The sequence below is a fragment of the Mercenaria mercenaria genome, chromosome 2 (assembly GCF_021730395.1).
Source record: "Mercenaria mercenaria strain notata chromosome 2, MADL_Memer_1, whole genome shotgun sequence".
NCBI classification, from domain to species: Eukaryota; Metazoa; Mollusca; class Bivalvia; order Venerida; family Veneridae; genus Mercenaria; species Mercenaria mercenaria.
In genome coordinates this window covers 6,944,560-6,968,188 of record NC_069362.1, presented here as the reverse complement: position 1 = coordinate 6,968,188, position 23,629 = coordinate 6,944,560, and the positions used below count along the sequence as shown (strand labels likewise).

The 23,629-nt window shown below is 33.4% G+C and overlaps 1 protein-coding gene across 1 annotated transcript; it reads left to right on the top strand.

Moving 5' to 3' along the window:
• The first annotated feature begins 11 nt into the window (after positions 1–11).
• LOC123563034 (uncharacterized) lies at positions 12–22,663 on the top strand. The gene is made up of 23 exons (XM_053528931.1): positions 12–151; positions 549–782; positions 4,039–4,197; positions 4,440–4,454; positions 4,749–5,057; positions 5,248–5,532; positions 5,745–5,983; positions 6,576–6,662; positions 7,150–7,303; positions 7,754–7,941; positions 8,416–8,504; positions 9,071–9,140; positions 9,404–9,580; positions 9,961–10,187; positions 10,497–10,752; positions 10,920–10,985; positions 11,523–11,678; positions 12,147–12,429; positions 14,019–14,206; positions 14,831–15,106; positions 18,050–18,152; positions 18,707–18,878; positions 19,056–22,663. Exons 1-23 carry the CDS (start codon positions 124–126, stop codon positions 19,642–19,644), a joined length of 4,350 nt encoding a protein of 1,449 aa, XP_053384906.1. The 5' UTR covers positions 12–123; the 3' UTR covers positions 19,645–22,663.
• The last annotated feature ends 966 nt before the right edge of the window (positions 22,664–23,629 follow it).

Below are 23,629 nucleotides of genomic sequence, written 5' to 3'. Positions count from 1 at the left end.
TCATGTGACACCTTAAATATCATTTTATCTTCCACATAAGAATTTGCCTTTCGAAAGGAAATTGTGTAATTTAAATGTAGTAAATAGACTGGATTATAAGAACATGTGAACAAAAATGGAGAAATGAAGTTCATAATACATGTCTTTTTAGGTAAACAATAATTTTCATAATTTTTATTATTAGGGTTAATATTATGTTAATAAAAATGATTTACATAATATTGATATTTGATTACTTGATATAGATATTAATAGTGCATGACTGTGCAGATATCTTGTAAATCTTCAGCAGAGTGCAGCGCTTGTCTGATCTATATAATTGTACTCTAGGTCAAACGGGATATTGTACTGCATGCATTATTTGGTTTATGCTGTCATTCCTTATGTGTTATGATACAGATGATAATTTAACTATTTAGAACATAATTTTTGGAGCTCCCCGTGGTATGCGCAGGACCAAAAGACAACAAACAAATATGAAGAAAGTTGAGAAATAACATACACATATGAAACTGACTCATAGAGGTGAATATTTAAATGCATTTCAGCATATGTGGCGGCAGCAAGAGCTGTTACAACAGGTGGATTCTCGGATCCATGTTTGTCTGGCGTTTACCGAAACATCAGTCATCTGAATGAGAGGTATGCCCGTTTGACAGGTGATTGTCCATACACTGACCACAGGATTGACAGAGCATGGTTTTATGCGGGGGCTGATCCTATTGTTACCTTTCCACCCGACTATTGTGCATGTGGATACAAGTTTCCTATCTGGATGAACGGTATACCATCCGATTATCTTTTGTATGGTTTTCACATGTTTTGCATCTACCTATTATTTCCGTTTGGATGATTAAACGTATTCGTACTGAATTGTATATAATGCTCCATTACTGGCTGCCGTATATATAGCTGGTATACATTTTAAAACGGTTACCATTGTTTAACTAAACGAAATAAAAACCAAACATGTATGGCTAAGATAGTAAAATAGATCGAAGGTTATTCAATATTTGACATTGAATAGTATCCAGAGGCGTGTAGATTAAAGTTGACCTACTAACCTAACATACTTTGTTTTTGTTTTTTTTCGGTTCATGACAGTACATGATTGTTATTCTTCATACGAGTGTAGTTTTTATCTGCATGGGTAGATTAAACTTAATTTTTTTACAAACTTATCAAGAACATAACCATATTTTGTCATGACACTAAAGTGAATATTAAAAATCAAATACGTAAATAATGTACATATTGTACAGGGAGTACACCCTTCAAGTGCATTTTCCCGCTGGCCAGTTGGATGAAGAATAATAAATCTAATTAAATGATCATACTTGATTTATCAGTTTTCATGAGTGTGTTTCTGTGGCTGATAATTTACTGAATTTCGGAGCCTCTCGAGCCAAACGTAAATTGTCATGTCCATGAGATATTTTCAAAATATTTCTATGGATGTTATAATGATTTATCCGTACCGTAGCAGCCATATATCACAATTAAACAATTACAGTAAAACTGAAAATATGCACAAAAACCCCTGCCAAATGGACATCGAACCAAATAGATTGTTTTCTTGGATCACAAAGAGGTAGTGCGACTATACCCATTTTTCCAAAAGAGATGCGTTTTAGATTCATAAACGTCCGCTGTTCCAATTGTGTTAAATAGTCAATTACTTCGTAAGTCTGATTATAATGAAAGGTGGCTAAGTATAGGAGAATTCACGAGTAATTGTAGATTCCTACAAGAGATCAGTATCCGCAGCTATGAGTGTTTTCTGAAACAAATACTTTACGTTATATTGCTGTTTTGTTTTATAAACTAAAATAAATGATCATAATAAAATAGCAATAGTACTAAATTTAGATAAAAATCAGTGCATTTCACAAATACAGTCTATCGAATTTGTTTGAAAATCGGTATCAGGTGATTCATAACATGTAGCTCGGATGCGAAAAAATCAAATTTTACGTGCAGATTCATAATCACATCTATGTGTCATAATGTTATATACTGAAATTAGTTTAAAGTGATCAGGATATAGACGTAGCCGGTAGGGAGTTTGTTTCTTACTAGCAGCTACAAAGATATGAGTCCGAACCGCAAATGTTTGCTATATATAGTACTTATTTCATATTGCTCAGTTGGGAAACATTGTTTTCTATGATCGGTATGTCATAAAGATACCCTGGTTCACAGAAAAGCTCCTTCATCTTAAAAGAGCGGCACGCAAATCTGAACGTTTGTGGAAGAAACATAGACAATCACATTTGTATGAAGCCTTTCAAACAAAGATTACGAAAAAAAACTCAAACGTGAGAAAAGCTGATCTCTGAGTGAAAAAGTTCTAAATGCCAAAGATGACTAGAAAAAGCTTTATAAATTTGTATCTGAGACAACTGGCACTAGGTCTGAGAACCCTATGCCAACTGGACATGACAGTACACTGGCAAAGAAATTTGCAGATCATTTCATGAACAAAGTCGAAAAAAATCGAGAATCGTTGAAACATTTCGATATTGTTTTCAATCATGTGAAAAAGATATTCCTTGTTTTGACAGTCTTTAAGATTTGAGTGAGGAAGAAGTTAGAAAAGTTATAAACCAACTACATATGATATCATGTGAACGTGATATTCTGCTAACAAAAGTGCTAAAATCGTACTTAGATGAACTATTACATGTTATTACCAAATTAGTAAATTTGTCGTTGCGCGACGGCTTTTTTCCAACAAAATGGAAACAGGCAATTGTAAGACATTTGTTAAAAAATGTTGGACTCGAACTTGAATTTGCAAACTACATTCGAATATGAACAATTTTATCACTAATACAAAAATACAGTTGTTTGTAATAACTTGAAAAAGTCACAATAACTCACTTTTACTTATTACTAACGAAACAGCTATCTTACTGTATCTTAATATTCTAATATTTTATTAATCTTATCTGATGCCTGATCTTTTGTTTAATACTTATTAAATAGTTTATTCACAATAATATCTATGCTCATTCATTTCTTTCATCTTTAAAATGTAGGCATTTAATCAAATAAAATAGTTTCAAGTTTCAAATTTCAATGTCTAAAACAGAAGACGATTTTTTAGACTGTGAGGTAGTAATAAGGATTAAATGTACCTGGATGCGTTATCTAAGCCAGTACTTTCTATATACAGCACAATATCTTTAAAGTGAACATAATAAAGTGAGTTTAATACAGAAATTACAATATCAAAATTATGAAAAATTGATTAGAAAAGTAAGAAATAATTAGATACCAGATAAAAAAGAGAAGTTTCGCTCGCGACGTTTCACAGCATATAAGAAAACCGAATACCGTTAGGTAACTAGTTGAAGATAAGAGTTATTTCAACGTTTGCTGTGTTTTTGTAAACTAAATGATGCGATTATTAGTTTTCAAGCATTTATCGACTTTATTTGAAAACATCTGCGGATGTCTCTAAATTGGTTTTTGTACTTTTAGCATGTGTAAATGTTGAGTTCTGCTCAACCCGGGGCTAGAGGGGTGGACGGTAGCATGCATTTCCACTACCGTCCATGAACAGGCTCAATCAAATCGAGCCTGCAACATTTGCGTTTTTTGTCGTGTTGAGCGACCTGTGAAGTTTCCACTTTTTCTATTTTAGATTTTTACATTATCTTTGATAAATTCATAATAGAAACTTTGAAATGATTTCGATAGCAGCACTGTATGATAGAGTATGCACGAGAACCTCTGGATGTGGCGCATGTTCAAAAATTTGATAGTAAATATTTTTGTAAATCATTTGTAACAGTTACTGCAGTAGAATAACGTTGGTAAAAGGGTTAATTGTGTCAATATAAATAGAATTAGGTAAGCAAACACCAGTCTTTATTCTTCTTCCGGCAATGTTGTAAATATGTAATAATTTTCAAGATCATAAAACACCCAAAGAAAAAAATTATAAATAAGAGAACACTATATAAACCCACTTAACCTTTTCTGAAGGTTATACAACATGGACAATTTACGTGTGAATATAAAAATTCACAGGTACATTGCCAAAGCCAGGAGATGGTATAGTAGATAGGCAAGCATGTCTCAAATTCATCGAATCGTGCCATCAGAGCCTACAAATACAAATAAAGAACTGCGGAACATTCTTTATTTATCACCTTACATCAGGACCAGACGACTCAGGATTTTGCTTCGGTATCATATTATATATTTTATATATTTATACTTTAGTTTCAAATACTTGTTCTTAGCTCTGATACAAATTTAAATATTGTAATGTCACGATTTTGTAACATTGATAAGTATGTTACTTATAATAAAAAAAAGATTTAACAACGGGTTTGATGGTACGTAAGTATAGTGTTTTGAATATATTGAAAGTCAAATTACACTTTTGCTAACATTTTAAAAAAACACTTCCAATTGACTTTTTTCAGGAATTGACAAACCAGGTAAGTTTAATTATTCTTCGCTTCGTAAATAATTCATTTGTTTCATTTTATAGTAAAGATCAGTTACAAATTATTAACGTTTTAGTAAATCTTGAATATGCAAACACTTGTTAGTTTTTAATATATTTAAAATGTTTCTAATATTTTAAAATGTTTCTAATATTAGCATAACTGATAATAACATTTTTTTTTTATTTATAATTTACTAATGTAATGGAAACATGTGCAAAACCACGTACATTCAATACAAGAGAAAGAAAAATGTTTATACTGAATATCTTTATCTAACTTAAGAACCACCACAGACCACCCCGGGAGAACACGTTGAGAACATTGTTAACGCCACACTAATGATTCAGCAAGGCAGTATAACGTCCAACAGTTTCATCACTACAATCAACATTACGTCAGATGATGAACATGTCAATGTCACAGCTGCATTACTTCTTACGAATGGGTCTGTGGTTCGGACTGTAAATGTTGATGTACCATTTTTCCTTCGTACATGGAAACCTCTCCTCCCTACTACCAATTACACAGTACAGTTGTCTACATTCAGGAACGGACGAAAGATAATACTTGCCACAGTATGGACTGTCACAAGTTAGTGATTATCAGTTTGTCCCGTGATAAAAAAATCATTAAATGTAAGAAGATATACCAAAGATACAACAAGGTATTTTATTAAATTAACAACATTTTAATTCTTTTGCAACTATGTTAAAGGCAGGATAACAACATAGATAACCTACTGTCATATTCACTTAGGTCAATATTTGAAATATCGTTTCAGAATTACCTTATCGGCCAGCCTCGGTTAGCATTGATATGCAACTGGCAACCATTACAACTCATAGCTTAGATATCAAAGTAACTTTCGACCATGGAAGCGAAAATGTGACAGCTAGTGGAAATCTTTGTCTGCAGAATGGCAGTGTGGTCAGTTCATTTACAGTAGACAAACCATCGCTGTCCCAACGATTTCAAGGTTTGACTAGTGGGACCAAGTACATTGTTGCAGTGCAAACATATCGACATGGAGAATTCATTGAACTTGGTCGGAAATGGACGTTCACACGTAAGTAAATAGCACGTTACACTTACCTTAGATGCACAACGAAAGGAAATCTGAATAAATTAGTTTAATTGTCGAGTTATTTATGATATCAAAGTTTTTGAGATTACATCTGAATAAATTTGACTAATTGTCGAATTATTTATGATAACCAAGTTTGATATTTGAAGTCAAAAATTTGTTAAAATATATACCAAAATGTTATCTAAATTTAGAACCTGAAATGGAACCCTATCTAGGATCAAGGTCGACTGGTGATAAGGTATTAAGCTCTACAAGCTTTCGTTGCAAGTTTCATTCTTCACCAGATGTTATATATAGTGTACGTTGGTACGTTCAGCGAACTGAAAGAAATTTCACCATAGAAAAGGGAGGTGAAAGCATACATGGACTCCAAGAGCTATCTTTAACAGAAGAGGATCTCCTCAAGAATCATATAACCTTGCCGTTCCATGTAAATATGAATATTACGTACTGGAATTTATCCTTTTTTAAGTAATCATGGAACAATATTTTACTATATTGACGTCTGAATCTCATATCGTGGCGTGACGTCATCTTAATGTGTGTCGTTGTGTTAAATTATTTATATAGTCAATGCTATAAATTATATTTCGTCTGTTCAATATTCATTTAATATCAGTTTTGTGAGACACGTAACTAATACAAACGTTTAGCTTTGCATTGAGAAATATTCACTCGTTTTTTAGTATTTTAGCAGGATGATATTGCACTCCTAATTCGCGATGTCCGCTGCATATATCTCGATACAAAGCTTAATCGTATAATAATTGACAAATGTGCTTATCACTTGATATCATGACGTGGGTTTTGTATTGACTCTTTTTCCAGTGATTTATACATATGTTTGGAATATGCAATTTAACAAATGATATTTCTAACATAGATTATTAGCATTCATTACAAACAAATGACTTTTAACATATCTAAATGTTCCTTGCTGTAATCTAAGTAAACGGTTTGGCGAGCTGAAAAGGAGTAGTCACCGAAAGAAACATTTTGAAATAGGTCTTCTGATACTACAGGTTTCTTGTGCTATAGCGGAAAACCCAGGTACAGCGCAGAAAACAAATTTCTCTGTGTCATCTGACCGTGTTTTTGCTGGTATTAAGGTACATATTATTATTATTTAATTATTCTTTTTATAATAATAATAATTATTATTATTATTATTAGTAGTAGTAGTAGTAGTATCATAATTATTATTTGTTATTATTATTATCATCATTATTTTTATTATATACATCAGAGCAAAACGTATTTTCTGTGCAAAAATAATTTCTGTTTCATTCTTCATATCTAAGATAATCCCTATTTTACCTTTACGTTCACATTTTGTGATGTGTGCTTTTCAAATATCATGTAACAGGATCAAGAGACAAGAGTTACTGTCATATTTGTTACTACGATAACATGAAGACCCAGCTCTAACTATTTTCATTTACAACTGAAACATTTGTAGAGATATAAACATATAAATTATAATTACTGGAATTGTATTGATAAAATATAAAAATCAGTTATTGTGACCAAAGCAAAGTAATTTAAATGTGCCGATGATTTGATAACAATTTGTTGTTTTTATTTTTATTGAACTAGTTGCTGACACCCGAAATAACTATGCACAGGGACGAAACAGCAGTAATTCGATTTAGACCTACAGTTCCATTTGGTTGCTACATCCCACGGAACATGAATGACGCCTGCAACTTAACAATGGCTGTCACTATACCCGTCAGTAAAAATTGTACAGGTATACCGTTTAGTGAAAATATATTTCCTTATTTGCTTTGTGAGCTATTTAATGATAGCTTTTCGAAAAGGTGTTTTACTTACTAAAGTATAAATTGTTATTGTTCTAAGGTATTTATGTCTTGCTGTGTTAAATTTAATTTCTGCAACGTTCTTACATTGGCCTAAACAACAGAATATGTCTTTTTCGTTTTTCATATTACCTTGGCTTATAGTCATGTAAACTTCGCATGTATAAAGGAAAATAAAGATATTAAAATGGGTAATTTGAATTTAGTGATATTTTTCCAAAATTAAAATTTACAGGTCAATGCAATTGAATCAATAAATGCTCAAAAAGTGTCACTCAGCTACATTTCTAACTGAAAACGTCACAGAAACAAAAAATGTATACAATATGCCTTTTTGCTCTATAACACCGTAAAAAACTATTTTCAAATTTCAACTGAAGGAATTTCAACCAGAAAATGTACCATCAGTGTATTGGGGGACGCTAATAATGAACAGGATCTTCAGATACAACCCACTGAAGACGGACAATACGGTGTGCTGAAGGAGACAACGTACAAAGTCTTCTTAAGAACGGTCAATCTAAAAAACAATACGATATGGAGTGGTTACATACTACCAGCTGTAAAGGTTAGAGTGCAAAATAGTTCTGATGCACAGTAGCTATGTTTTTGTACGGTTTTATGTACTTGGAAAACAACCATAAATATTCATCACTGTCTTTGCAATTATCACATGCATTGAACGTCTAATGTACATGTACCTATGAAAGAGCATAATTGAAAAGCTGCTGCATGTATTGCATTGTACATGGTATATAAATACTCTACAATACCCGTTCTTTTTTCTGTTTTTTATTTCTACAAAATTTTCACACGTTTGAATGAAAAGTGGAAATATTGTTTATTGATCAACTCAGTTAAATAAAACACAACAGTGATATCAATTGTACGTTTATTTGTTAAGAGCCATAATCTGTCAAAAATGTGGCAGGGACTAAAAAAACAGGTGTGGAGATAGAAAAGGTGGTAAGTATAGATTTATCGCTGTATATAAAATATTGTCGCATTGTATTGTTGGTACTATAAACTGTTGATACTATAGGTAACGGTCAAACCAGAAATAGAAACATACTGGAGAGGTAAAAGATGTGAAGCTTTGAACGATCCGCACATGTATACATTCGATAGAGAGTGAGTATTTACTCCTTGCGATATGAATATAAAGTCGCTACATTTTCACTCGTTTATCTATTGCAATAGCTGGCCATATCTATTGCAGCTTTACTGCCGAAACTGTTAGGTATTATTATTTGGTTTTTAAAGACCCTCAACGGATATTTGTCGGTCAGTATTTAATGGTGGATCGGGTGGGGGGGGGGGGGGGGGGGAGGTTTCGTGCGACTAGACGCTAGCCGATGCCATATTGGATTAGCTATGATATACCCCCTGCTATTGACAAACATGACCATATGGTTGATTATGCTTATTGTTTAATTAAGTTCTGTCAGCAATTCTGTATTTTAAAAACAAAGCTAAACAGGTGTGCTATTAAAACATTTTTTCTGAAAAAAGGTGTTATTCTTGCAATAGTTTTACTACATAACGCATTATTAACACTGAAACCTCTGTACCCATCAAATTGGTTCCTGTATTGATATTGACAGTGTTTTTTTCCTCCATATTCTAAATGAGCAATAATTGTAACATTAGTAAAATGATATTTTTAATCAAATAGTGTCTTTATATTTTATTTACAGACAGTATGAGCATCATGAAAGTTTCTTCGACGAGTATGTATTATACACTCACACATCGTACCAAGCTAAGGTATTACACTTTGGATGAAATTGTATCACAATGAAATACAAGTATCTGGTTTCTTTTACATTTAAAAGTCTCGCTGACATAGTTTAGATTACTCTTGTATAAGTTTGACTATTCCATTAGGTGAGATATCACAGAAAATCTCTCTTGGTCATTGTCAAAATCGTTTGAAACTTGCACTTGATTATTTCATTTTACCTTGGCAATTGACAAGAAGAAATTAATGACATATCTGGATATAATGTATGTCAATACATCATATACAGGTTCATCATAAATTAGAACGCTGTAACTCGAACGCCATGTGTAACTGTGGAGTTGCTGTGCAGGCTGGTAGAGATATTTACATGATAAGCACGTGCAAAAATATCATGGAAATCGGATATAAACAGTGTGATGATGGCGTTCTTCTTGTTAGACAAGAAACAGACTTTACTTATACGGTATATTACTTTGCATTAATAAAGTTGTTTACCATAACATATCTGAAGTTGTGTGCATACAGAGATAAACAAAACAATTATTAAGCTGATAAATTGATAAAAAAAACAGTTAAAATTTTCAAAACGTTTCTGACTTCCTCGTCTCGCTCAGATAAAAGAACTTAAGTCTATTTACAATAAGCTTTCGGTAAACGTATTTTGATATATTATCAAAACGAAAATACCATTTGTTGGGTTTTTATCGATGTTTCAAGTGCCATTATCAGTTGATAAGCAGAAACCCTTGTCAATGAGTATTTGAAAAATAGCTTAATAAACGTTTAGAATTAAAAATGTTTCACGTTATTGCGTTATGCTAGTAATTTACAATTGATTTAAAGGTATATTTACCGTTTGGGACATACATCAAAGCACGTCTTGAAAAATCTCCATATCAGAACTCAGTTGGAAGCATGATAGTTTCGGTGTCCATATATCCTTCCGTTCATGATCAACATGGCCGTAGTAGAGGGTTGTGTGGTTCACTTGATAACAACCGCGCAAATGACTTTCACGACCGCACTGGACAAATCAACTTGAATAGAACTGAGTTTATTCAAACTTGGAGGTTCGTTTAAATGAACATAAATTATAAATTATATTTGGTGTAAAATAATCAATTTATATTCTAGTGGCTCCAAATTCAATTTTTAATGATTATATTTCAAAATAAAGCTAAGTATTTGAATTTATTTTGCAACGTGATCTTCAAACAGACATGACATGAGGAGGGCGTATATTGTTCTAACAACGTTGTAGCCGCTAAAAGCTTTAAAGAATCTTTATCTCAAAATCAAACTGCTAGCTAAATATATTAAAACAAGCGTTTACAATTTATTGATCATGTTCTCTTAAACATTCCGTTTTCATCGTTTAGAGTTTTAAAAGAGGAAAGTTTATTCAAGACAAAAGTTAAATCAACAGCCTCGTGGGCGCATCCTGCTTGCACATGTAGTGTATCAAGTGGCCATGTAACAACAAAGGATAAATGTCACCTAGGAGCGGATAATTCATGCGCAAAGGGAAGAACGGTCGGAGAACAGACGTGCAAACCCGCTGAAAAGACATCTATCGAGAGTACTTTTCCAGTTCTTGACCTGCGTAAAGATGGCAATCATAAAGATGGCGTAACTGTATGACTTGTTCAGTACCTTTTCATTTGAATACGTGCAAATCGGCTCTAATATTACATTAACTGCTAAATTGTCTTATATTATGGACATTTAACGATTGTTACAAGTTTGCCATGATCATTATTATTCAATATTAAAGTTTGTTTTTCTATTTTTCATGTTTGAAGACCCAGAAAGGACCTAGAGTGACCAAAAGAACACCAACAACTAAGATGGAAGCACATGTTTCACAGGTTATCATAATTTAACTGACATAGGCATTACTTATAACCAAAGCTACCACTATGCGTTTGTCTTTTTGATACATATAATGAATATCGTTACTTTTATCTTTATTTTATCTTAATTTCTGTTATTGAAGACTACTTTTATTCTATGCGTTCAATATAATGTCTCTGTAATATCATGGTTCATTCAAATGTCTTGATCATTTCCATATCACAGTCCTTTACATTTTTGTCAGTTGATAAGAATATCTGTTGATCATATTTGTTTAACTGCTTTAACTTCGGAGACAAAACAAAACGAGAATGCAAAGCTTCTGTTACAATATATCTATCTCAACATGTTTTCACCGTGAGGAAACGATGCAATGTAGTTTTAACACGTATTTATGCTTTCACTTAAAGCTTTGTTAATAAGGGTCTAATATTCTCTACTATATTATATCAAAACGTTTTGTTAAACTCTTTGAAGAATAATAAAACAACTTTAGAGATTTGTTCGTACTTAATTTAAGCAATAAGCCATGTAAAATGTTTCTTTTACAGAAAACAACATCTACCCCAACAGAACACTGGAATCACAATAAAGCTAAAACATTTTGCGCAAATTACATGAATAGTTCAAGGGCATTCCGACTCTGTGCACGGGTTCCTCACACAGACACTGAGCGGGCTATTGAAACATGTACACAGGATATTGTTGTAAGTTATTGACATTGTTTTGTTACGCAATGTTGAAATGTTTGGGTTTTTTTAATTATGTTTCCGAGTTTAGTCACACGGATACAATCTTAGATCATGCGGTGACTAATACATTTAATGATAACGGAAGACCTAAATTTCCTCCGGAACTAATTCAAGACAAATGTAGAGACATTGAAAGTATCACCGGTCTGCTTCAAGCCAAGCGGTGATTTCTTTAAATGACGGCCACATAGGGCTATTTTCCACAAAGATGGCAGGCAAGAGATTTAAAGTCAGGGTCATTACACATCCAGAAGTTTATACAGCAAGGCTTATTGTATTGCTTATTTCTCATTTGATCACATATACAGACATAATCAGCTTTACATGTTAACGATGACATTGCGTTCACTATCCGTTTTTATGTGTTTTGTTCAAGACATGTAAGTTACTAATTATTTTAACTGTCTCAATTAATTATTTCAGATAACTCAGACAACGGAGTGGCACAGGCTATCACGACACTCTATGCAAGACTCGTGTATATCTGAAATACATAGAAACAAAACAGTCCGAGAAGATTTAGAACGCCCAAGGGAAACGATTTCCACAACAACGTTACCTAGTGGTCAAGACATTGGCCAAGTCACAACATCACGCCCAAACAGTGAAGTCAAAGATTCAAATCTAAATATAATTGATATTGTAGACGCGATAGAAGAAATTGCCTGTCCAAACGAATGTTCAGATCATGGCACGTGCGAAAACGGTACATTCTTTAAAGTCAAGTATAAAAGTAATCATATCCTTATCTGATAACAGAATCTAAATATATTAGCAAAATAATTATTCATTTTTTTGTAAAATATACGAGACGTAATATGTGACAGCGTCTGTGTCTGTCTGCGTCCGTAATATTTCTTGTCCGGCGCATGACTACCCTTACCTATTATCTTTTGAAACAAACATTCAATGTATTTGCAATAAAACTGGCATATAAGTAGGTAACGATTATACGACGTGCAGAACACAAACCGGATCGGTAGTCTCAATAATAAGAGGTTCGTCATTATCCCGAGATGAACCATAGCAGACCTCTGCTGGTATGCGAGAATACTTTCAAGTTAGTAGCAGAAAAGAGTTGATACAGCTACAAAATTGTTAGTAGCAAATTATATAATTTCATTTCTTTTAGCTAACAACAGCATCGGTCACCTGCTTAACATTAACAAATTCAACCTCACTAAATTCATTCGATATCTGTTAAAGCCTTTTAAGATGCAACAAATATAGTAGGCATTTTGCTAGATACATTGTTACCGTTAAATGCTTTTCAAGCAATATTTTGTATGTCGTCGGCTTATATATGTATCCTTAGTCGTTGTACATTTTTGATATTACCTATTTCCTTTCTGATAGGCATTTTCGGGAACAGTCTTGTGCTGTCTTCCGTATACAGACGAAACAAGAAATGCATACACCGACAGTATGCTTCGCGAGGGATTATGTTTTTGAGCTGATTTACTTACTTTTATCTAAGAGATAATGTCTTTAACTTCGCACTTTCTATCCAGATATTTTTTATACACATTCCGACTTGGATAAAGGTCATATTTATTAGAAGAATTTGCAAATGTTTAGCCAGTAAATTTAAGTCAATATAGGGAGAACTAGATTTAATAAACATCGCTAAGAAAACTAATCATTCAACATAAAGAAAGTTCGAAAATCTGAGATCTTCTCGTTTAATTCCAGTTTGTTTAATTATACCCATTTTTTCTCGTATAGTAAGCAATCATCATTTTAATTAGGGAATATGCGCCGTTTTTCATGGAATTGCACTCTGTGTATCATTGTAAGTTCAGCGCCGTAGAATACACCTGTGGATGTCTATACATTATAATTTAGTAATTATAACATGTGCAAATGTTGAGTTCTGCTCAACCGGGGCGTGGACGGTAGTTAGCATTTCCACTGCCGATCATGAAGAAACTCAATCAAACCGAATCTGCAACAAAATAAACTCAATGTTTCCACAAATGAAAACACCAAATTAAACAAAATAAATGGATTTATCACAACAAAATATTTCTCAGTTCCCAAAGCAAACATAAATATCGTCGCTTTTACAGATGGTGCAAAATTCTAAATATAAATATAGGGGAGTGCTCTATTAATGATATAAAGTTATAATTAAAAAATATAATATAATAAAATTATTATTAATTGTAATAACATTTAAAGCAAATACGTTTGTCCTACACACGTTTAATATACAAATGAGATACACCTACAGACTTACTCTACTTTTACATGTATGTTCACGATATATTTGTTTATAACATGTACATTATTTAGGCACATGTGAATGTAAAGTTGGATTTGGTGGTGATGATTGCTCTATTGACTTCAAAAAGCCGCCATCTACTTCAAGTTTACTTCACGGAAGTACCTGCGATGAGAAAGAAGCAAAATGCACGCATGTGTTTATCTACGGGGGATTTTTTGCAAGCGAAACTGTGACCTGTCACATTATCAGGTTTGAGGTAAGTAGGTTCTACTAAATTTGGAAAATACGGCAACACACTTGTATCATTTGATTTATTTAATAGTGAGTCGATATATCATCAAAGTGAAATTTCAGCGAGATAAAGAAAGCTTTTATACCACTGAGCATTCAACCAAGTTAAGTTTGTTTGTTTGTTTGTTTTAAGTTTAACGCCGTTTTACAACAGTTTCAGTCATGTAACGGCGGGCAGTTAACCTAACCAGCGTTCCTGGATTCTGTACCAGTGCAAACCTGTTCTCCGCAAGTAACTGCCAACTTCCCCACATGAATTAGATTTAGAAGACCTAATACGGTTATAGCACTGTCGCAGTCGAATCGGTGAATGTATGACATAGTACATTTTGCTACGTTGTGTTGCCGATCTACAACCGGGTTTTATTAAGTGTACCCTAAGTATTATTTATGCCATTTTAACAATTATAGTGTTTGTACTTTTACATTAAATCATGTTATTCCACTAATCAGATCAGAGTAAACATGTTATACATACTACCATTCTATAGTTAAATAGGAGACAAAACAATGAACCGATCGTATATTTTCTTTTTCATTTTTATCACAACACATTTTCACAAAATATGTTGTTTTTTCTATTTTGTAGACTCATGTCAATAAGGAAGGTCGACTAACTATGGATGCATACGTCATACGAGGGCAAGCCCAATCGCTAATTGAGGTTATTTGTTCTCTAGTGTCACCTATCAGAAGAAAACGATCTCTTCCTGACACCCAACAAGTAAATTTGATGTCTTGCTACAGGGTTTCAGTGAGCAATGATGGCATACATCATGGGAAACCACTAGATATGTGTGTTTACAATTCAGAATGTCAAACTTTGTCAAACAGCAGTAGCGGGATGCTAACAACCAACATTAAGGTAACACATATACAGTAGTACACCGTTTTTATTATATTTCCTCATATTTAAATTAATCATTTATAACAAAGATATCACAAATAATTCGACATATGCGACAACACTTTTTATACACAATGGGCAGTTATACGTCGGGCGTACATGTAATAATTTCACGAGAGCGCAGCCCGAGTAAAACTATTTAGAACGACGTATAACCGCCCGAGGGATTAAATAAAGTTCAAACACGGTTTTGCTAGAAATTCCTTCGATTCTGATATATGTTTTATTGTAAACATTTATTAGCACATGTATGGCGTCAATTTGTGGGTCGTCAAGCTCCTTTGTTTATACACGCCAGTACCAGAAGTGGTAATATTCTTGCGGAATAGTTCCATTAGGGTGCAAATGATGGCGAATTATACTGAACATTGAATAACAAACTCATTGTGTGTGTAAATGTAATTAAGAAAGTTATGCATATGTGACATTTCGCTTTAAACATGTTTTAAGTAAGATATTTGATCAACACTTAAAAATGCTATTTCTCGATTCGTGTATGGCGCTAGATATCACATCGACAAAACGTCAACATAATATCGTTGTGATGATTAAAGTACTGTAAGTCATATTTCGTAAAACGCTTCAGAAGGATCTGTTGTTAGAATTTATTAGAAACTTGTCACGAATAATGTTCGTGAAAACCAACGTGTTTGTCGACTATCTTAATACCCTAAAGTCCCGAAAATAAGCCGCAGCTTATTTTAAATTTTTGTAAAGATTTAGTGGCTTAATATTGAGACCGGCTTATTTTTGAGTCCGGCGAACTTTTAAGTACATATATCCGGTAACGGTTAAAATACCGACGTATATTCGAGTACCAAAATAATGCAGATGCGGATGTTATATTTTTTGCTTTTTAGTAAAAACATCGCCCTCGGTAAATACACGTACTTATACTTCTGACATACCTGTTTTGTTACACATTCTAAATGAAAATAATCCGATGCTAACATATAATTACACATTAAAACGTTTTGCCTTGTCAAACAAACAAATAGACATATGATTTAATTTGGGTATGAAAAACTTACACAATACGTGATAAATACTGCATTGTCATCTCTCAAAGACCGCTTATGTTACTTAGTAAAACTGACATGACAAGAAGTGTTTGAGACACTGCTTTTAAAGTTTTAATTTGTTCAGGGTTTTAAAAATTAGCACAACTCGCATTGCTTTAAGGTATTTTTTTTCAAAAGTGTGTTACATTTGGAAATAAATCTGCTATGGTAACTTTTGCTATCTTATATGGTGTCCTAACAAGTTCATCGATACTATTTCTAATACAAAATTGGACGGCTCAATTTTTGAGTGGGGCTAATTAGCCCCTTTTTGCCTGTGGTAAAATGGTGGCTTATTTTCAAGACAAGCTTATTTTCGGGATTTCAGGGTATATCAAAACGCAGTTATAAGCATGTTAAGATGAAAATGGGTCAATGACTGAAACTATGTGTTTACACCAAGAAAATGTTATACATGCAAGTGTAGATTTTTATTTTATACGCTTTATTATAATATATATATAATAAGAACTTAGGTGCTACCTAGAAGGCAGAGCTCCCTTGAAAAATCACCAGTGCCCCTAGAAAATTAAAGGAGTGCTGCTGGAATTATCTGGATCCGTTTTAGGAAGTTTATGTTCATTAAGATCTATTAAAATTTTAAGAATTGATGATAATTCATGATTTCTGAATGAATGTCTTAGAATGCATTAAGATTAAATCTTGACATGCGAAAACTCTACAAATATGCTATATACGAACTAAAGAAAGTTACGGTTCTTTTTAGGAGGAAGAATGTGTCCAACTTTAAGGCAAATACTGCTATGATAGACGTCTGGTATGGGAAAATGAAAATCATCTACATGTAAAAAGCTGGTTTAAAATCCAAAAGACTAGCCATCTTTAAAAGTTAGTGATGAGAATTTTACCCAGTGAAAATCACTGTTTGCCGAAATTCTCGAAAACTCCTGTTTTATTTACTGAACTGCTAAGTTAACAGTCTATGACATTTTATGGTTAATCTTTTAGCACTACTGGTATAGAATATGAATGGTAGTAGGAGCCTTTTTGATGTTTATTGATAATTCATAGGCAATAGTTTTTTTCCTAGTAATAAACTCTGGTCAGTGATTTTTAAGCTTGTGAATGAAATATATGTGAACGGGGAGAAGAGCATTATGTGCTTTTCACAGTTCAATGCCTGTATATTTTAATCCCAAAACCTTTTTTAAAAATAAGTTTTATCTACAGACAGTACATTGGAACCTGACACCACTAACAAAACACTTGTTAAATTTCACATGAATGACATTGAAATAAAAAAAATGCATTTGGTGAGAATCGAACTCCCGACCTCTGGTTTTCAACGCGAACTCGCTAACCACTGCACCAATGTGGAATTATGACGTCATCAACTCAAATATAAGTATATATAATAAATTTCAGTTATGGAAGCGTGACGAAAATCGTTTTGCATTGAAAATATTGTGTTTTATCTTTTTTTTCTTCGTAGAAAATGTATTTAGCACTAAATTCTTATATCAGACGCTCATTTACATTTTTATTCAACGTTCAAAGCAGTAAGCGAAACGCTTTTGTCAACCGTAAACAGCAAGCGTCTTCTGACGTCTTACTGATTAATTACTATGAGCATTGTGTGCTGGAAGAAACCCGAACAACACCGATTCCAAAAAAGTACCACGAATTTTCAACTCGATAGTAATTCTTTACACAGTTTTATTCATTTTGTTTTTCACACGTTTAACCGTAATGCGACGCTATCGGCGCCGATAGCTCTGCTATTAATAAAAAACTACATTTGCAGGTATTACGTATCTTTTATTAATCAACGCACATATAGTATAACAGATCTTATTAATTTTAAATTTTTCTATTTCAGAAAGGATATTGCTTTATTGATGGACTTTGTATACATAATCGAAAACAAAAACCATTGTCAGAAATGTACTGTCTACCGGAAATTTCGCGTTATAGTTGGTCAGGTATTTAATCCATCATTATATGCATTTAAAGGAAATCATTTAACGTTTAAAGTTATTACATTTGCAATTACACTTAGTTATAAATGTATTAGAAATATTAGGTAAATAGTATATTTTATTCTTTAATTTATATGTTTGTGAACAGTGCTTTCAAATCTCAGTTTATATTTCAAATACGAAAATATAGAGGATCTTTGTTTGTTTAAGTGTAAGATCGAAATATTTTTCACCGAGTAAACACTAAAATGCAATATTTTAACGAGTGGCGCAGATCATTAACTGAAACGAACAAATGTTCTTTTTATTTTATGTATTTTTAATGGAATTCGACAAATTAAACACAGTTCGTCCGCGCAATGTTACGTGCAGCGCATCAAAACGTGATCATTCATATTCTTTTGCAATCAAGTGTAGTTCCGAACCAGTGAAAAAAAAGGTATTTTCACTGTTTCAAACAGTGAAAATATTAATTTTTTTCACTGAAAATTTTCAGTATTTCACTGAAGAGCACAAAATAAAAATGTCTAATTGCATTCAATCTTTTTGTAACCCAGCATTGCCTACGTCAACAAAGACATCTATTACAACAACAACATCTGTTCTAGTAACGTATATTGTTAACTCCAAATCAAATTGGCAGACTCCAGTGATAATTGCTGTTGTGTGTATTTGTACAGTCTGCATAATTGTCAGTCTTCTGGTCTGCATACGGAAGCGAAAACGAAGGTACAAAACAATTTATAACGTTGTTTATTAAACAAATTTGTAAAGGTAAAGTTACCCGATACCGCAAGAAGTCTTTTTAGATACAGAATTAGAAATACTTAAAGTCAAATGAGAAAAACTCAAGGAAAAATAGTCATGGAATAAAAAAAATATTGATGAATACAAATATTACTTTAGGCAGACCGAGGACAAACAGAAACAGAAGGACGAGCTGAAAATAAATTACAAACACGATGCAGATTTTGATGAAGAGACATATGCCTATATCAACCCGATCGATCTAAGCGTCATTGCACCTTTCGGGAAAACAGCGAAACAGACTATTGGTATTACCGACGACTATTTACGTTTAGACATATCGAAGAAAGAAAATACCCAGTACGCAAAGTTAAACGCAGGAAAGAATAATAGCAGAAGGGATGGACCAGTGCTACCCGAAAGACCTAATGACAGTTATCGAGATCCTTATGAGAAACTTCGTTCTACAAATCAAAAGCAAGGGGTATATGACAAAATTCAAGATTTCCGACATCGACACACTTATGTCAATGGAAAGCAGTCTGATACAAGATTTAGTAACGAGACGCAAAAGGAAAGCGACTACTTTAAACTGGGTGGTGTTCAAGAGAATCATCTCATACCTACGGAAGGAAATCACGAGGGGAACAAGGAACCTCTTAGAAACATGTTTGTAATAAGCAAGATAGAAGAGGATATCCCAGAGGGATATGAAAGACCAGATCCACAATTATACAAACAATACTAATAGTTCCAATGTCGGATGCCATATTGGTATTTATAATTGAATATATAGAGTGTTAAATTGTATATATTCTTCACACCAATTAAGTTTGCAAAACCATTTCGATGTTTGTGGTATCAAATAATTGTCAGGTTGTTGACATTTGAACCTTTTGTGAATAGAAAACATATAGTTTTTTTTCTACACTTTCTTGTATACGCAGATGTCATTCTGCTGGTTTATGACACGCCATTTAGCCATGTCAGTTATCTTCTCGCATAGTTGATGTAGTAATATCTATATAATTTGTCAATTTGTGACACTTTCACTTCACCTTTCGTTTTATTTAATCACGGGAATATATGATAGTATATAAAACGTATGTTGCATGGCATGATGTAGCGCAATTTACAGCATATTCAATCTTAAACATCAATGGAAGTGCTAAACATGTAACAGACAAAGATGCAACAAACACAAATTATTTCCTCCAGTCATGCAATATAGCTTTCTTAAAACTATATGTATAGCATATGCTACATCTTTTCCGTATAATATAAGTAGTTGTCACTATGCATAGAGTAACTTACGATATAAAATGTCGTGAATTCCCAAAGAATTCATAACATTTATTTACTTTCTTCGGACTCATACCATCGTGGCGGTGGATTCCACTAGGAATGAGTTGTCGAAAGTGATTGATATAAGTTGTAGAACTTGCTTTACAATTATAAACTACTTTCTGCGACTGCGGAAGCAACAGTGTGTGTAAGGCATATGTTGATCGAATGTCGTGTTGTGTTTTGGGGCTATTAAACGAATAGTCTGATTCGATTGGGGGATAAGGACATCGGACATTTTCCTATTCAGATTGCCTATTAAATTAAATAAAAACTGACCTAGGGCTAGACTTCTGAAACAGCATAATAAAGACAGTTAAAAACCATTTCTTGATATATTCGAATGAATTTTACAAGTTTGTTAACAAAAAAGATGATTTTGTAGACGTTTCTCATTTTCATTTCTATTTGAAATATGAACACTAATCTCTTTTACTTTTATGTTTTAAACATTCCTCCCCCCCCCCCCCCCCCCCCCAGTGACGCAAAAAAATATTTCACATGCCTTTGTAAATGATTATCATGTACGTATGTTGCTAACATGGTACTTGGTCACAGGGGGAAAATGTTAAAATTAAAAAAATATATATACAGGGTGTCAGTAAATGAATTTTACATAAGATATTTTGACACTTATTGCATGTGTTTCCTAAATCTTTCATATCTACAGCCTTATTCGTTTTTGTAAATATGTCAAGCATAGAAAACACAGTAATAAATAAAACGGAGACATAGAACTTCAAGCTTGAAAGCAGACTGATCCTGGTATGTTTATCTTATAAATGTTTCAATCAGGTCTGCTGCCTCTTGACAGCCGAAGTCCGTCGATAGTGTTATGAGGATTGAGGCAACTGCGTCTGTCGCAAGTCGCGACATGAACCAAGCAAGTTTCTTAGACATACATGACTAGACGTATGTGTCTTCAACCTAAACATGACAAAGAGATATAGACGACCTTCTATGGAAACAGTGCCACTGTGGTGCAAATGCCTTTTTACCCTTTGTAGGATACAATTATGGCACACCTAGAATGCATTTTAAAAACTTTTGCTTTAATTGGAACCAAAGAAGCACTGTATCCAGCATCCTCAACTTTAACAGAATTACACTAGACACCGACTCCTGAACTGACCCAGGTGCCTTCAGAACTAACACTGACACCCCCAGAAGTAACACTGACGCCTTCAGAACTAACACTGACACCCTAGAACTAACACCGACGCCTTCAGAACTAACACTGACGGCCAAAGAACTAACACTGACGCCTCCAGAACTAACACTGACATCCCTAGAATTTTCATCAATTCACCCACACTTTTGAACTGAAACTCATTCCGAAGCCGACGGAAATATTAGTAACGACCCCAAAGGAATATCGACATTAATGTTGATACTAGTTAGTGAAGTTCTGTTGCATTGATATATTGGATCAGGCGGTATTTTATTACATTTTATTATAATGTTGTTTTATATTTTTTGCATTAGAGTAACAGAAAGCACATTTAAACGTTTGCTAGGCATTAAAAATATAGGCTAAATGTGCATGACTCTGTGGTGTAACCGCCATTATTTAAGCACAACAGGACTGTGCCTACAGATAATTTCGGAAACTGAAAAACCAAACACAATAAAAATGCAATACTGAGGGACCTTGAGAAGAGCAAACGATGCATAAAGAATGTGTCCAAATGTGTCATAAAATGCTAAAACCTAGGCACACTTGAACCCACAGTGGCCTAGGCAGTCTCCTACAACCCTCCACTATAACTGAAAAGGCCAGCTACGGCAATGTATGTAAAACACTTCATGTATGCTATATATAACCCTGCCTATAATGCCCGGTCAGTATTGTACATGTGTACTGCATGTGTCAGTATACAGTATAGCAATAGATGTATACAAAAGAAACAATGTATCAGTTATTATGAGCACCCGGGTGGAAAGAACATAAGTACAGTTGTGTTGCCAAAAGTTTTGTTCCACCTGTTTTGCTTTTTTAGTTATTTTTAAAATGTTAATAAAATTGATAATTTGCATAGTAAAACTTATTTTGATCTAAAACACTTTATAATAGACATACCTTAAATGCATATGCTTATTTCACTAAAGATACACATTTTACATTTTTCAAAAAATATTACCCTCAATCACAAACTGCTCAAATTTCAAGACAACGAATACGAAATAAAATTATTTTTTGTGACAGTTTGATAGGTATATAACTAATTTATTCGTAATTGAAGCCATTATATAAAATTATCAGCTATTGAAGTCATGAAATGGCATTGAAATTTGGGCCAAATCCATAGCATAATGTCCGATGTCCTTTGTCGTTTCTGTATTTCTCTGTCTGCACCGTCTGTATATATGTAAGACATTATAGTGAAAATTGAAAAAAGGAACTTATAAATCATTTATAAAAATGGTGTTATTTATTTAAAACCCCATGTTTAATGATGTTGAAAATAAGCAATACTGTGGGCTGTAAACCTACTCGCTACTGATCCTTTTCCTTAGTGTAACGATTTGATGTAACAGTTATTCAAAGTTTATACCATACAAAGCATAAGGGTCTCCTCGTCACCCTAGAAGTAAACTCCGGACATCAGAGCTTATGCTGGAATTCGTTTAAGCTATGTTTCGGACATCGGAACTAGCGCTTAAATTCGGCTATCACTTGTGGTTTTGATTATTATATTTTATATAATATATAAATATATAATCTCTCTCCCCCCCCCCCCCCCCCCCCCCCCCCCGGAATTCGATCACCGATAGTGGTTATGTGTTAAATATCTATATCTCAGGATGTCGGAGCTCATGACCGATAGTGGGCATATGTTAAATATCTGTATCTCTGAACGTCAAAGCTAGTGCCGAAAATTCCGTCACCGATATGTTCATATGATATGTTAAATATAATTATCTTATCTCCGGACGTCGGAGCTAGTGTCGGAATTTGGTCACCGATAGTGCTTATATCTCTGTATCTCGAAAAAAATATCGGAATTCGGTCACCAATAGTGATTGTATAATGTCTCCGGACGACGGAGCTAGTGCCAGAATTCAGTGTTATGTATATGTATTTCAGAACTACGGAGCTAGTGTCGGATTTTGGACCCTACAAATCTTGAAGATGATAATAAATATAATTATATCTCAGTAACTTGAAAAAGCTGTCGGAGATAACGTAACAGCTTATTTCGATTATCAATTATACAGTTCAAGCAAGAAGGTCTTTGTATGTTTGTAAGTGGTTCCTACCAGTGCTTAAACATTGATATCATATCGTTACGCAAATAAGTCCGGATTTCGGTCACTACTGTTATAGCGCTTCCATGTCTAAAAACTTTTGAGTAATACATTATTTTATGAGTAACAGTCTCTGTTAT

Coding starts and splice junctions, on each gene's coding strand:
- LOC123563034 (XM_053528931.1), top strand. CDS start 124: ATGAAGTTCATAATACATGTCTTTTTAG. Junction 9,141..9,403: donor ACACATCGTACCAAGCTAAG/GTATTACACTTT, acceptor CATCATATACAG/GTTCATCATAAATTAGAACG. Junction 12,430..14,018: donor TCATGGCACGTGCGAAAACG/GTACATTCTTTA, acceptor TACATTATTTAG/GCACATGTGAATGTAAAGTT.